The 15,675-nt window shown below is 52.2% G+C and overlaps 1 protein-coding gene and 1 long non-coding RNA gene across 4 annotated transcripts in view; one reads left to right on the forward strand and one right to left on the reverse strand.

Moving 5' to 3' along the window:
* LOC126647738 (uncharacterized) overlaps positions 1-15,675 on the forward strand; it is an 853,551-nt gene that overhangs the window by 508,315 nt on the left and 329,561 nt on the right. The gene's annotated exons all lie outside the window — the stretch shown is intronic.
* Positions 350-15,675, reverse strand: part of PHF2 (PHD finger protein 2) — a 74,819-nt gene continuing 59,493 nt past the window's right edge. Inside the window, exons 17-22 of one of the 2 annotated variants that reach the window (XM_050330236.1) lie at positions 15,145-15,302; positions 8,564-8,841; positions 6,402-6,497; positions 5,417-5,526; positions 3,994-4,255; positions 350-1,505 (exon numbers count right to left, since the gene is read on the reverse strand). In XM_050330236.1, coding sequence (XP_050186193.1) covers positions 1,417-1,505; positions 3,994-4,255; positions 5,417-5,526; positions 6,402-6,497; positions 8,564-8,841; positions 15,145-15,302 — 993 coding nt within the window. In that variant the 3' untranslated portion in view covers positions 350-1,416. The remainder of the gene's footprint in view (positions 1,506-3,993; positions 4,256-5,416; positions 5,527-6,401; positions 6,498-8,563; positions 8,842-15,144; positions 15,303-15,675) is intronic. The other variant, XM_050330239.1, reaches the window with a different exon arrangement.

A 15,675-nucleotide genomic window follows, 5' to 3' on the forward strand; every position in this document is an offset into this window, starting at 1 on the left:
TATCCCATCATGTCACTGCCATCCAGTAAACAAATACAACGTGGTTGGGGTGTGAGGCCACACCACACTTACCTTGAGGCAGAGAGCCCTGCACCACTGGGGTTGCTGGGACTGTCAGAGGGGAACACTGCCAGCACAATGCCTCCAACAGCAGGGAGCAGGGAGATGGGAACAGCCTTTTGTCAGCAAAGAGAACTGTAGGTTGCACATGTCAGCAAGTGTCATGTTCAGTCTCTCTGTGACAACTAAGGAGTGCTTGGAAATTGGCTCGCTCCTCCAACCCACCCTCAGGGCTGCCTCCCCACCCCTCCTTCGCCGACCCCACAAAAAGGCCAGGCCCAGGCAATTGTGTACAAAACCTGAAATAGTTTTACTTTGCTTTCTTTTTTTTTTTTTTTTTTTACTTTTTTCCCTTCTTTTTTTAAACTTTGCTCTAGGTTTACTTAAGATTTTTGTGAAGTCGATACAAGAGCATTTGATATGAATCGGTAAATAAAACACCGTCATAGATAGATAGCCACGATAAACTTTGTTAGAAATGTACATGTCGCGAAAAAATAATAATACTAATAATAATAATAATCATAATCATAATAAAAAAAGCCGGCGCGACGCCCAGGCCGGCGCGGCCCTGGTGGCCCTGGCGGTGGCCCCGGTGGCCCCGGTGGTGGCCCCGGTGGCCCTGTGCCACGGCGGCGGGTGGCTCTGGTTCCCCGCAGGCGCCGCGCCCCGGTAATGTTGTGTATATAAACAAAGCCCATAAGAAATGTACAAATATAAAAAGCTACAAACATTAATAAATTACATCGTCACAAAACACGGAAACACTCCACAAGGTGCTAGTAAAATAACTGTCTCCCTCCTCGTACAAGAAGTTACGCAAAGAGCTGGTACCGGCGGGCGGCGCCCGGAGAGACCCTCCCCGTATAAAAACCCGGCGGTGGTTATTCCAAAAGCTATGTACAAGCTACATTCTAGGAAAAGTAGGGGGGAGGGGGGGCCGGGAAGGCAGTGGGGCGGCAGGGGGGGTGCCTGAGAAACGCGCCCGCCGCCTCCCAGCCCGACGCCTCGGCCCCGCCGGCCCCGCCCGCCACGAGGCCTCGTGGCCCCTTCCCGCTCTCCCGGCTCTGCCGCCGCACCGGCCACGGCCGCCCTGATCCACCCCGGAGCCGGGCGGGAAGGGGGCCCAAGGCCCGGAGCCGCGTCGGTGCCGGTGCCGGAGCGGGGGGGACCGACACGCTCCTCGGTGGCCGAGATTAGTATTAACTTTTTGCGGCTAGTCGCTCTCAGCACTCTGAGAAAGGACATCTATATTAAAAAATATTTATAGCAGGATTCTGTACAGTCCGACCGCTGAAAGTTAAAGGGATTATTGTGGTGGGGGCCCAGAGCTGGGTGGCAGTGTCCCCGGAGCCACTAGAGCAGCAGCTTCCCGTTCCGGTGGATCTTCAGGATCTTGCCGAGCCGCTGCTTGGCCGTGGCCATCCCCTTCTTCGTGCGCTTCCCTGGAAGGAGAGCGGGGTCAGGGTGAGGGCCCCCACCTGCCCCACACCACCCCACAGGCACTGACCTTCCAGCTGCCTCCTGCCCCCATGGACCTGCTGACAGCCCTGCCTAGGGCCTTATGGACACCTGCCAGGATCCCCCAGGTGTGGGGGGCCATCAGACAGTGAGGAACACAGCCCTGCCACAGCAGGGGCACACTGCCCAGGGACCCCTCCCTGCACCCTGCCACCCCCAGGGACCCTCCCTGCTGGGGACCCTCCCTGCTGGGGACCCTCCGGCCTCTGCAGCGCCAGCCCCGCTGCCCTCACTGCCCTGGCTCACTGCTCATGGTCACCTGTTTGCCCACAGGGTGACAGTCAAACCCTGCCACACCAGTGCCAGCCTGCTCCTCAGGGAGAGGCTGCACAAACACACACACACACAAACCCACACACACAAACACACACACAGAGCTCCCTGCACCTCCTGGCTCCTCAGGGATCTCTGGGCTCCCCTCTGACTTACTCTGTGGGAAACATGGCACAGGGATCCTGAGCCACACGTGCCACCACAGCTCCTGGGACAAGCACTGCCCTGAGGAGGCCTGGTCCCTCACCCTCCACATTGAGACCAACCCACATACCACCACATCTCCACATCTCTCCTTGCCCTCTCTTCCCACAGTGCCAGAGACACCACCTGCAGCCAGCCTCACCAGGATACTGGAAACACACACACACACAGACACACATGCTTCCTTCCTGCAGATCCAGACTAGCACCAAGGCACTCCAACACACCCCAAGTGGACATCTCTCCCTGTCCCTAGCCTGATGAGAAGGACACCACCCCCACCAGCAGCCCCAGTGATGTGGTTTGGTGAGCTCTGTGCTCCCTGCGTGCTGGTCCTGGGGCTGGGGCTGCTCCTCAGCTGCTCCCCAGCTACCACCTTACAGCCAGGAACTGCCCCACACTGCTGGGCACAAATCCAGGCAGCCTCTCCCCTTCCCATTGATCTGCCACAGGGTCAGTCAAGTGTGGTGCCTGCAGGGACTCAGCTCCTCTCCACTGGTCCCAGCTGCCTAAAGACTGTGATGCTGTGGGTGACACTTCCCACAGGAAGTTTCCTCATTTCTCATCCTTTCACATCACTCTGTAAGACCGAGAAACCTTCCCTGAGGATGTCCTAGAACTCCCTGGTTCTGCTTCATCCCACCATTTCCTTCCACAGTGCCTTCATTCCCAGTGATGCCCAACCTGGTGGTCCCCACACTCAGTACTCTCCTGTGCTCCATGCAGAGATGCTCTGCAGTCCCCTCAGAGCCTTCAGCTGTCCTAAGACCCTGCCCAGGAAGACCTACCTGGTGGTGCTCCACTCCCTGCCCCATCAGCCCCTCCTCTTTTGGCAATGCCCCTTCCCTCCTTTGAGGACTGAGTGATCCCATGGGCAGGGTGGGATCCACGTGCCTGGCCAGGCTCCCTGCACGACACCCTACAGTGCTGGCCAGCCCACCAGCCACACTGGGGGTTGGCTCCATCAGCACCTGGATCTGATGGATCATCTTCCACCACATCTTCCACTACCTTGGAACTGTTTCCCTAATGCCACCATTTCAACACAAAGGCAGAATTCCAGGTAAACACGTTCCTTCCAGAGCTCTGGCTCTGCAGAAAGCCACAGATACTACCAGCTCCTGGCAGGACCCCAGGCTGTACTCATCCTCCTCTATGGCCCATCCAAGCTACCAGGGTACCATGCACTTCCTCTAATCTGCTCCACTCAAATACAGGGAATTCAGAAAACACCTGCCACGTTGCCTCACTTGTCACATCAGGGTCTTTCCCAGTGGGATCACACACAGTCTTCACACTGCACAGTGTCTGTCCCACACTCCTGCCTCAGCCACACCTCCTGATCCAAGTTCAAGCAGAGAACAGGAGGTCCTAGCCCAGATTCGGGGACAATTTCTATGGCAGACAACCAGCGACCTCTTCCTGTAACTTGTGTTACTCCCCAGGTTTACTATTCCTCTGCTCCTTTGAGCTCCAGAGAGATCTGCAGTGTGCCCTGTCACACACTGCCTGGGAGGAGCGTCCTCAGCAGCACAGGGTGGTGTACAAGCCCTGCCACCACCACAGTGCTGCCCTACTCTGGACAGAAGAGCCTCCATGGATGCATCTTTCCCCAGACAAGGCTTTGCCAGACAGGCTGGACTGGGATGTGACACTGTGGGTGTTCCTCACAAGCTCAGGCCGTGCTCAGCAGCGCTCCTGCCATGGGATGCCTCACTCCCTGCAACCAACAGCCCAGGAGCAAAACACCTCTTTGGCCCCCCAGTGCCAGGACAGCCGAGGCCACGGGCCCTATCTCTGCCTGGACCTGACCTGCACCCGAACACCTGCACTTCTGCATCCCCACGGCGTGTGGAGGCCCTGCAAAAGGCACGGGTTACACGAGGGCTTCACCCTTCCCCACTCCTGCACCACAACCCCCGGCGGTTCCTGGTACCTTTGGCGGAGGCATTGTTCTGCGAGGATGATGAGGGTCTCCTCTGTGTGAGGAAAACACCGGGTGCCATCGGCTGCGATCCCCTGTTAGGCTGGGCGACCCCAAAGGTGCTGGCCCCTGCGGTGTACTCGTGATCTGTGAGGCTGCTGGCCTGTGACTCCAGCTTCGGCTCGGGCGAGCTGCCTTCCTGAGCCGCTTTGCTTGCGTTGGGGGCTGACAGCTTCTTTTTGGTATTTTTTTTCTTCTTGCCTTTCTGTTCCTCCTTTAAAATGACAAAGATGAAGCTCAGATTAATCCCCAGGAGACCTTTAGCTAGGGCAAGGGCCAGCGGCGTTGCTTAGGCTGCTGATACAACGAAAGCCCGCGGAGTTGGCCACGGGCAAGCGCTCGGGGGGCTGTTCCGACACCGTCTCGCTCACAGCTGCACACACACGTTTGCCTCTCGTGCCTCTACGTCCACGCCCCGGGCAGAGCCTCCTGGTTCGTTACCACTGCGGCGAGCGGAGCCAGCCAGGGCCGCACCGACACCGCCCTGGCACGGCAGCGGGGGTCGGCATGAGCAAAGCTTTCCATCTTCCACAAAAACTGGCACCTCCTATCTTCAGGGGTCTTCACACCCTTTCACAACAGCATGGAGGGTATCAAACATCCCACCGATTCAGCCTCTGCTTCCCGCTAGGGGACACACGTCATCTCCTGACCTGTAACTGCACCTGGACGTGTGCACCATGAGGACAGCCGTCTGTCACCGTCCTGAGTCCCTTGCCTACTTTCAGTTTCTTCTTGATGACACCCTGCCACCATCCTCAAAGCTCTTCTACTCAACAGTCCACATCGCAGAAGCCCAAAGCCACCACAACCTGCATCTCCACCAACCTGCAGAGGTGCCTCACCAACCTTCCTCCAGCAGACCTTGTCACCTTGACACCTCCTCCTGTCACCTGTCTGGAGCCTATCTGACCCCTTCAGAGACTGGACACCTGCCAACACCCAAAGTGCCCCAGTACCTTTGCTATAGTGGCCCCTAACTACCCACGGTTCACCGAATCTTGGGAAGCAAATCCTGACACTTTCCAGCAGCTCATCTGCACAGACAGGCAATCACACCACACAGACTCTCAAATACACACCAAATACACTCCTTTGGGGCAACCTCCTCCTATTCTACCCTGGTAGCCATTCTCGCTCCCTCACCCCTCCCTACGCTTTTGCTCTGTCCCTTGTCACCCTGTGGCGTGCTCAGGTGTGTTGTGACGCTGTTGGGCTTTGATCCCATTTATTTCCCCTGAGACTGCCGAGCCTCGTGTCCCTGGCATGAGCAAACACTGTGGAGGGCTGGCACTGCGCTGCACTCGGGCACAGCTCTGCTGGGGGACAGGGCTCTCCTCCCCTGACAGCTCCTACTGCCCAAGCACTCTCTCACCTGCTGTGACAACTTGGCGGCGGCAGCAGCGAGTCCAGTTTCGATGGAGGCGACTCTCGTGCCCTCTCGCACCGGCCTGTCCTGCCGAGGCACTGAGGGGCCAACTCGTGCTGCAAGGCAAGCAGAGGCAGGTGAGGGGGAGGGACGTGCCTGTGGGAGCAGCACAGCCATGCACAGGGCACTGGGGCTCTGCCCTCCTCAGCAGGGAGAGGTGGAGATGGCGCAGCCTCTGCCCTTCCCCTCCCAGGGTGTGACCGAAGGCAGAGGTGCCAACAGCCTCCGGGCACAGCAGCGTGGGGAGAAGCTGCTGATAAAGATGTCACACAGCTGAGCAGCTCCACGGCCACCTGAAGCCAAAGCTGTGTGGGTGTGCGCCCACATTATGGATATGAGCGACTCCAGCGTCATTTCCAATGGATGGTGCTCACCCCTCCTTGGGGGAGGACATGCAGTGCCACAGCCAGATGAGACATGGGCTGCTTGTCACACACACAGCACGCCGTGGAGGGGCCCCCACTCGTGGGCCACATCAAAGGGGTCTAAGGACCCTCTTGCCTGTCGCTGCCTCTGGTGAGCCCCAACAAACCCACCCAGCTTTGGCTGAGCTTGGAGGAGACTATTCCCATTCCCTCTCATTATTCCCACAGTCACCACCTAAAATCCTCGGCTACTCAGCTAACTGGGGATTGACTGTTACCCCACTGCTAAGGTGCCACCAATTGATCCATTACCAAGGGTGTGAGAAGAAATAAACTAACCAAGGAATGATTTTTTCCTGCCAGCTGATTGAAGGAGGAAGGCTAACACTGCTCAGCAGGAATCACAGTGCATGAATCACCCACTGCGCTGCAAAGAGTTAATCCTTGACATGATAAAGAAATCACTAGTTATGGTGTTAGTTTCCACACTCCTGGAAAAATGGCTGGTTTTTAGGGACCTGTACGCCTTAGCCTGAGTCTGGGCAGCACAGACCACATGGACTTACCCGTTGGACTGTAAGGGGCATCATCTGAACTTTTCCTTTTCTTTGATCGGGATTTGAAAACTGGATTATCTTCATCTGATTCGAGAGAAGGGTAAACTACAGCAGGAAACAAAGGCAATAGTTTCAGTGTAGGAAACAGGTCTACCCTACACATTGCTGTGTCCAGGTGCAGTGACCACAGGCACCACAGCTGGATGGTTCCCAGAAGTGTCACTGAGGGCTAACAACTGTGACACTCAGGGGACTTTCCTCTGCTCTCATCCACACACTGCCCTTGGGAGCTGTTGTCATCAGTCCAACTCCTGGTCCTGCCCAGGACACCCCAAGAATCCCACCCTATCCCTGAGAGCATTGTCCAAACACTCCTTGGGCTCTGGTAGCCTTGGTGCTGTGCCCGCTGCCCTGGGGAGCCTGTTCCAGTGCCTGACCATCCTCTGGGCAGAACCTTTTCCTGATATCCAGCCTAAGCCCCCCCTGGCACAGCTCCAGCCGTTCCCTCGGGTCCTGTGACTGATCACACAGAGCAGAGATCGGAGCTGCCCCTCTGGAGGAGCTGCAGATCCTGATGAGGTCTGACCTCAGGCTCCTCTTCTCTAGATGAAGCTGAGCCTTTCTACGAATGGGCTCTTCACATCCCTCTGGGATGAACACCAGCTTTTCTGCCCAAACTTTTTCCCAGCCTGCTCTAAGAAGCTTCTGATGTTTTTTTTCATGTGCATTTTATTTTCTTGCCAATTGCCATTTGTTCCATCCCTGGTGTTGGCATTCCCGGGGCATGTGGCCATTGACATTTGAAGTCTGTGGATCACATGTTGCACTGGCAGAGCCTCTTGCAGACCCAGCCTGCTCACAACCTCTCCATTCACTGGTAGCACAGGCACAGGGAGCAAATCTGCCCCTCAGGAGAGCACATGTGACATCTGTCAACCACAGTGCTGTGCTGCCCTTTTCCAAAGCATGTCCAGGACTCCCACTGCATGCAGTGCATTCCAGTGTCTGGGCAGCCTCTTGCAACCTGTCACAGCTGCCCCATTTCTCCTTGGCAGCTCTATTAATGACCTGAAAAGATCCACTTCACTTTCCTAACTGTAGCAAGTGATTTCTGATGGTCACACTTGCCAGGGAGACTGAAACACATGCAGAGACTGTTTTGCTATGCAGCATAAACCAACTTCTTGCCCCCTTAGGCACTTCAGGCTTCCCAGTCCCTCTCAGCATTCACTTTATTCACTTGATTTCCTCACTTATACACAAAAATGCTCCTGCATATTATTCTTCAGCCTGGAGAAGAGAAGGTTTCAGGGAGATCTTAGAGCCCCTTCCAGTGCCTAAAAGGGCTCCAAGAGAGCTGGAGAGGGACTTTGGAAAGGAGCCTGAAGTGACAAAACAAGGGGGAATGGCTTCCCACTGCCAGAGGGCAGGGTTAGATGGGATACTGGGAAGAAATTCTTCTCTGTGAGGCTGGGGAGGAACTGCCACAGGGTTGCCCAGAGAAGCTGTGGCTGCCCCATCCCTGGAAGTGTCCAAGGCCAGGTTGGACAGGGCTTGGAGCAACCTGGGATAGTGGAAGGTGTCCCTGCCCATGGCAGGGGGTTGGAGTGGGATGAGCTTTAAGGTCCCTTCCAACCCAGACCATTCCATGATTCCATGATATCTATGACAGAACTGATGTAACTGGTGCAAACTGGCTCTGTGCCCATTTCTGCTGCAGATGCTTGGCCTTCTCTGCCAACACTCAAAATAGCATAGGATCCCTTTTCTCTCTCTCCTCTCAGCCAGATGTTTCATTGCCGTTGTGCAGACAAGGACATTTCTGTCACAAGTGCCTGGCCCACTTTTCTGAGACAGTCTCCTGCTTCTGGGCCAACTGCTACAGTTTCAGGGGCTTTCCATATTTCTTGAGAGCTTCTCATCATGCCAGTCCTCAACTCCAGCCTGCCTGGATAGCTGTGTCACCACGGGCTCTGCAGCCGGTCTGGTATCACAGGGTCTTTGCTGGTTTTGTGGCACAGACCCCGCGTTACCAACGCTCCTCCTCACCAAACACCGTCCGACGCCGCCGCGGCAGAGCGGGAGGAAGCGACCATGAGCGATGGGGTATTGCAGACATGCACACGTGTGTCCATGCAGCCCCAGGCACTCCCTGCTGCCTTCCCACTCACCGTAATCCGAGTCCTTAAAACAGGCGTCCAGGTGGTCCTGATCCTCGTCGTAATCCTCGATGTCGATGCTGTTCTTTGTGCTTTTCTTCAGTAACCGCTTCCCCGCGGTTTTGTTGCCACCTCCACCCGTTTTTTTGGAGTTCTGCGTGGAGATGGAGTTGTTCTTTGCCTGGTTGGTGCCCCACGACGTCTGAAGGCAGGACTCCGAGGCCTGGAGGTTTGCCATGGAGAGCATGCCCTGGATGGCTTCCTGGGTGCTGGGGGAAGCGGGTGGCTGGCTGTGGGGACACGGGGAGAAACACAGGAGCCATCAGTGATTCCAGAAACACCAAGCCCTCACAGACAGCTCGCTCCTCTCACAGCACACTTGTGCTAGAAGAGATTCCCTGGTTCCTTTGAGTAGTTGGACACACCGCCAGGGACAGCAGGTAATTTTATGGAGCAGCAGTATCCCAGACAGCACCTCAGATGGGGGGGTGACACCCCAGAAGCACCACGTGGCTGGGCAGAGGTGGGCAAGTCCCTGGGGGCTGTCATTGCTCTGGACAGGGCTCAGGGAACTTTCCAAAGCCCATATTGTATTCCCAACAGCACAGTGCCTCTACTACCAACTATCATCATCATCACCACCATCATCATCATCATCTTTATCTTTTAATAATATTATTTCTCTACCTATATATATTTAATAATGCTATTTACCTATACTACCAAAGCCTCCTCCTCCTCATCACCATATTTTAATAATATTATTTCTAATCTATACCACCAACTCCTATAAAAGGAGAGCTTATGCACCAGTATTGATGTGGGATGTCGTGGGGGGCTCTGCTCCATACAAGCAATTAGAGCAAGAACATGAACAAATAGAAGGAAGTTCATGGTCACAGGTCCCTGTTCACAACAGGGGCTGTCACCCCTCCAGGATCTTAAGAGCAACATGTGGGCACAAGTAATTTGAGAAGTTTGTGCAGTGCTTTGGGAGGGTTTTCTGATGTGGTTGATTATGGGAGATACTGGAGAGATACAGATTTCCTTGAACTTCCTTTCTAGTATTTAATTGCCCATTGTCAGCAGACACAGTACATCTACTGCACTCCTAGAGTAGGTTGAGGTCAAACAAGGTGTAAATTCTGACTGGCACTGACACTTAACGAGATGAACACAGAGCTGAACACAGATAATCCCACAAGAGAACACCAGACATTAATTCTGCAACAGGCAGAACACATCATCCACTATTTCCAGAACTTTGGAGGGAGGGCAAGTAGTGAAATGCAAAAAAACCTTGCTGTGGCAAGGGTGTTTGTTATAGCTATGAAACAGAAGCCATGAACACACAGCCCTTCCCAAGAGAGTCAGCAGCACCACGTCTCTTTCTGCTGCTTGAGCTTAATTTGGGCTCAGGATAGAGTAACATACAAGACATAATGGAAGTTTCTGGGCACTAAGGGCATTTATAAATAATCCTGAAAATGAGTTAAGACTGGTGTTAGCTCACAACTCAGCGAATAGAAGAACATTAAAAAACCTATTTAGGAAAGAGCCATTTAAATCCCTCCATTATCATGCCTTCTCCTTTGCCTTCTCTCTGGTAAAGGCATATTTTGCACCATCTATAAGGAATTAAGATATTTTCCTCCACTCTTTTTCCCTGAATTGTTTTTCCAAACACCGGACTCTCAAAACACTGCAAACAGACCATCAAGCACTGACCACTAAATTGGCAAATCAGAAAGGAACTGCCTTGAGCAACATAAACTTCAACAAATGAATGGTGGGATGTGATCAAAACCAGTGGTTCTGAGAGTCAAACTCCAACCTGAAATGGGTGAAACGTCTCAGAGATGGAGCTGCACATGGGGCAGAGTGTTTCTCATTAGGGCATGTGCCTGGTGTGCTTCCACCAGGGGTATTTCAGCTTTCTAAGCCAAGAAAAGTTTCAAGAAGACACAGGAAGCTATTTTGAAGCTCTAGAAGAGCTGTATCCCCTTTATGTAGCTTCAGCAATGATTTAAAAAAAACCACATTTGTGAAAGTAAACTATCAGTGAGTTACAATTACAGCTTAAAAAACAACACCTTCAAAGAGCATGGGAGCAGGACCAAAGCAGCCAGAGTGTTTCTGCCCCTGCAGCCACCTCCAAACACACAGCCAGGTGGCACTGGGCGATAGCTCCGACCTGCCTCAATCCCAGCAGCCTTGTCTTCCTGTCCTCAGGATGACAAACGCTCTTGAGGATGCACAGAGAAAAGGACACTCTTACAAACTGACTGGCAGCTGTTTGTGCCTTTATCTGGCTTGTACCAGCACTGGTATGGCCAGCAGGCTCAAGGCAGGGACTGTCCCCTGTGCTGGGCACTGCTGAGGCCACACCTCAAATCCTGGGGTCAGTTTTGGGGCCCTTCATGACAATAAGGACCTTGAGGGGCTGGAGTGTGTCCAGAGAAGGGAATGGAGCTGGGGAAGGGTCTGGAGCACAAGTGTGATGAGGAGCAGCTGAGGGAGCTGGGGGGGGCTCAGCTTGGAGAAAAGGAGGCTCAGGGGGGTCCGTGATTCTGAGCCAGGTTTGACAAGAGCATCCTGTCCCTGACAGCAGGTGACAGAGTGGGTGATGGGGACAGGAATACACCAAGTCAGCACTCAGGCTTTGCCTTCTCAGTGAGGCTGGGCACAGGAATGATCTCAACACCCTGGATCATGCAGGGGATCATGCAGGGACCCGGTGCCTCACTCTTCACAACCACTGTCACCTCTCTCCGAGGGTTCAGCCTCTCTAGGCAGATCATCTCCTTCCTTTCATCAGCAATTACTGAGCCTTCCACCTGTATCCTCATATTTAGAAACTGAATTTACAACATTCCAGCAGAATATTACTGACTGAGGGGTGGCTCTGGAGAAGTCACGGTTGTGTAAAACTATGGAACTCCAGTAATGCCAAGCCCAATCCCAGCGTGTTTCCTTCCATTTTTGAGTCAGACCTGGACACAAGAAGTAATTTTTCTCATTTCAAGATCAGGTGACGACCAGCCCTCCGAGCTTTTGCCATATTCCGTTTCAGTTCTCCCAGCCTGTTGCCACACTCACAGCAGCCCTTCTGCGGGAGCTCTGCCATTCCCTCTCCCCACTGACACACAGAGTTCAGCTGCAGCTCTCTAGAACAACTGAGGCAATGCCATCAGGGCATTTGGGGTGGGCAGCTGCAAATGACAGCCCAGCAGTTTACAGAACAAAATTTCCCACAATTCAGATAAGGCCATTATCAGAAAAAGCCCTGAGCTGCTTCCCAAATTAGTGTGGAAGGCAGCAGCTCCAGCACTGGTCTGACAGGGATCCATGCACAGACTGCTTGGTGTGTGAGAGGAGACTCCACAGTGACCCACCTGCATGACTACTACGTGGTGCATCCACAATATACATACATATATATATATATATGTATATCCATAAATACATGCATATCCCTACCCTTCATCTGCCTTACAAGCAGAGGAAGATGGGAATTGCTCCTGAGAGTCAGACATGACCACACTGGCATCATGTTGCGACTCAGTCCGTTTGCATATCATGTTTCTTCCATTTTATTTCTGAAAAGCACATTATGGCCATTTATAAAGCCGAGCCTAATTATGAAATGAAACACAGTAATTGCATTTATCAGGGGCTTTTTTCAATCAAGATGCAGCACACGCTGCCAAAGCCCAGTGTTTGTCCCAGAGCCAGCACTGATATGACACCTTCCCACTGAACCACCCCACACGGTGCAGGAACTCAGCCGAGTCCAGTGATGTGACTGTGCCTGGGAGACTTTGATTTCAGAAACCACAAAGTCTACAAATACCCTGGGTACATCGTCCAGGCTGGGTGGGGGGGCAAGCAAAGGCCTGAGTCCTGCTCTATTCTGGCAGTTTAAACCCTTGCAAGCAGCAAAACACACCCCAAGCAAGGCAGAGAATCTTGGAGGACCATTTCATCAGCAGGCAGTAAATGGTTGGTAGTGTGCACGTGGTCAGGGAAGATGTCTTTGAATTCTTGTAACAGCTGATAAATTTTCTTTATTTTTTATACCAGTTCCATCATGGGAGTCTTATTAGCCTGGCAACTTCTTTCACAGAGTTAGACACACCTAGCTGCTTGCCAACATGCCTAATGACTTGCCAAAATGTAACTGCAGATTCGATGTAAACACTCATCTGATTATGAACCACAGCACAGAATGGAAAAGGAATTCCCAGGAACAGTCAAACAGACAAGTGTTAATGTGATTATTTCTTTTGAAGTGCAGGAGCAGAGTTGGGGTCATATCTGAAGAGGTCAGGAAAATCCAGAACCACTGACCCAGCTGAGCTAAGACAACAAAAAATACTCGATTTCCTGGGAGCTGCAGACACATGGACACCTCTCCCCACACCCTCCATGAGAGATGTTTGGTCAGCCCCTCCTTGCTATGGAAAGGGCAGCAACACAGGAAAACCAGGACTAAAGAGAGATCAGACCTCATCCCTAGAAATGGCAGCCTTGTCAAGACAAGCCTTCTGAGGAGATGAAGTGACTGTGTGACTTCATTTTAAAATCAAGCCTTTTTCCCCCCCATTGGAAGGAGAAACCAGAGGAGACTCTGTGGCCCACCTCTGCTCAGCACAGGGATGGGGATCCCTCAGTCATGAACCCTGAATGGTGGTGCCCCAAGGCCAGAGTGTCTCTGCAGAGCTGCCTGGTTCTGCACCCTGCATGAAGCCAGGCCATATCATATTTTTTAACGTCTTGCAACCATCTGAGGACACAATTTTCTAGTAAGCTGAGAAGGTTGAACCAGAAGATGGTTCTAGTTCAGCAATGCTTCCTCCTTCAGATTTCTTTGCAGCTTTGTCACCACACTGCAACCTTAACAAATTCCATCTTCTTTCTCAACATCAAAAAAGTGATTTTTTTTCCAAAATCCCTGATAATATTTTCTGATATTGTAACTTTCCCTTGGTAACTTATTCCACATGTTTCCCTTTGATCACGAGGCACAGCTTTTGGAATTCTCAGTTATGACTTTAAACTTTCCCAGGCTTAGATAATATCTTCCTCCCTGGAGGGACCTCCTCATTCCACTTTGACAGGTCCTTTTCAATGTGCAGGCTGCACCTTTCCTAGGTCACAGCCCCTCCAACACCCAGCAAGGGCAAGGACAGCACCAGGCTCTCTGTCCAGTCTGTTCTCAACTCTCAGGTCATTCCTACAGCTACTTCTACCTCCTGCACAGCTTCTGTGGCTTTGTATAACCAAGGCAGAGAAAGGAGGGAGGAAAACTATGCTGTTGGTTCCAGCAGTCAGCATGGAAACCCAACACGTTCTGCCTGCCTGGGAAAGGGGGTTTTCAAAGTGCAGGTGGAACTGGCTTATTAAAAAGCCAATCAAGAATAGCCTTCCACATGTCTCACATCATTTCCCTCATCAGAATTGCTACTCTCACCTTCGGAGAATTATTCCTCGGTTTGCACAAATGTAGAATCCAGAAACTTCTGCCAGCAGCCCACAGCTTCCAAAAGTACCAAGGCTATGGCTCCCAGGGAGCAGTGGGAAGTGCTTGGATGAAAACCTCTCCTTTTCTACAGATGGAGGACAAGCCATTCCTTTCAGGCTGCAGCAGCAAAGATCTCCTTATGAGCAGATGAGGAGGGAGCACCGGGCACACAGCGCAGCAGCTCCTGCCTGAGGAGCAGTTCTGTGCATGGAAGCCACAGCTCAGCTGATGTTCCCAAACCCCCTTCCTTGTGGATTTGTTCCTGAGGTTTGAGTTAAGCAAGATACTCCAATATGTGAACAGTCCCACTAACTTCTCTCCAGACAACACACGTGTTCTGTAACCCAGCTATCTGCTGATGGTTTGAGATCAGGGCTGGGCTGTGAAGGGTGGAGGCAATGACCTCACACAGCTGGTTTGAGGTGGACCCAGACAGACCCCTTGCTCCAGACAGTCCTGAATGCAGGATTTGAGCCTAGCCTAGCCTTGTTTCCCATTTCTTTTCACCACTCACTGTCTGGATTACTGAAAGATCTCGTGCTGTACCGTATTGACCATATCCCAAAATGTCCAGCCTCAGTTCCCACATTCACCTACATGAGTAGGTCCCACAAAAGACACAGCTAAGCCCAGGCAAACATTTCAGAAATAGAAGTACCCATGAAAGAGCTTACTTTTTTCCCCAAGCCATATTTTTTGGTGGGGAGAAGAATGATCACAGGGATAGGAGGGAGGGTAGACAGTTTCCTATTTCCTTCTTGCACTTCACAATCTCACTGCATTAAAAACCATAATTCATGCTCTCAAGCTGCAGTCACTGAGTTCTCTCTCCTCCTTTTGAATGATTCATCTGTTACAGTATTATTGCTAAAAGTGATGTGAAATCCTCTATTTGTTTAAATTACACCCCCAAAATCTTTCCCACCTCTAGCTCATAGGATGAAGGAGGGATTTGCTCACTGGAGAAAAAGCAGTTGCCAAGCTGCACAATTCATTCTCACTCACACACAGCCACAAAAGAGCAGTTTTTGTTCCCAGGTAAGAGGGAAAAGCCTCCCTTGGTGCGTACCTGTTGGTGTTATACTCTAAACCCCCAACTTCCTTGCTTGCCTGCAAAAGATCAAGAATTCCTGCTGAACTTCCACTCTCTTTCTTTACTTTGGAATTACGTCCTGGCTTTGCCTCGGTGTCAATGTGCAGCAAATCTTCATCTGACGAGTCCTCGCTCTGCAAAAACAGGGGAAAGGCTCAAAAAAGGTGGAAACTCACTGAGTTACTCGACAAGAACAGCACAAGGATTCCTGCAGCCTGCTGCTCCTCCAAGGACACAGGGCTAGCCTTTGGAATTTGCTTTCATTAAAGATAAAAGGAACAAAACCAGGTGCATGGTAAAAATCCTTGCAGTCTGCAGGCATAGTGAGTTTTTCTTTCCCCTCCAAGGCTCTGAGATCTGATCCTGCTCATGGGATCAGACCACTCCTAACAGTGGTGTTTCCAGGTGCTGCTTTGCTTTCCCAGCCCCTGCTCCAGTTCTTTGGACCATGACCCATCCAGGAAAGGAAGGGACTGCGTGGCCACGGCTCTGCCAGCCCAGATGTGC

This window comes from Myiozetetes cayanensis, unplaced genomic scaffold, assembly GCF_022539395.1.
Source record: "Myiozetetes cayanensis isolate MyiCay16 unplaced genomic scaffold, myiCay2020 scf40, whole genome shotgun sequence".
NCBI lineage: Eukaryota > Metazoa > Chordata > Aves > Passeriformes > Tyrannidae > Myiozetetes > Myiozetetes cayanensis.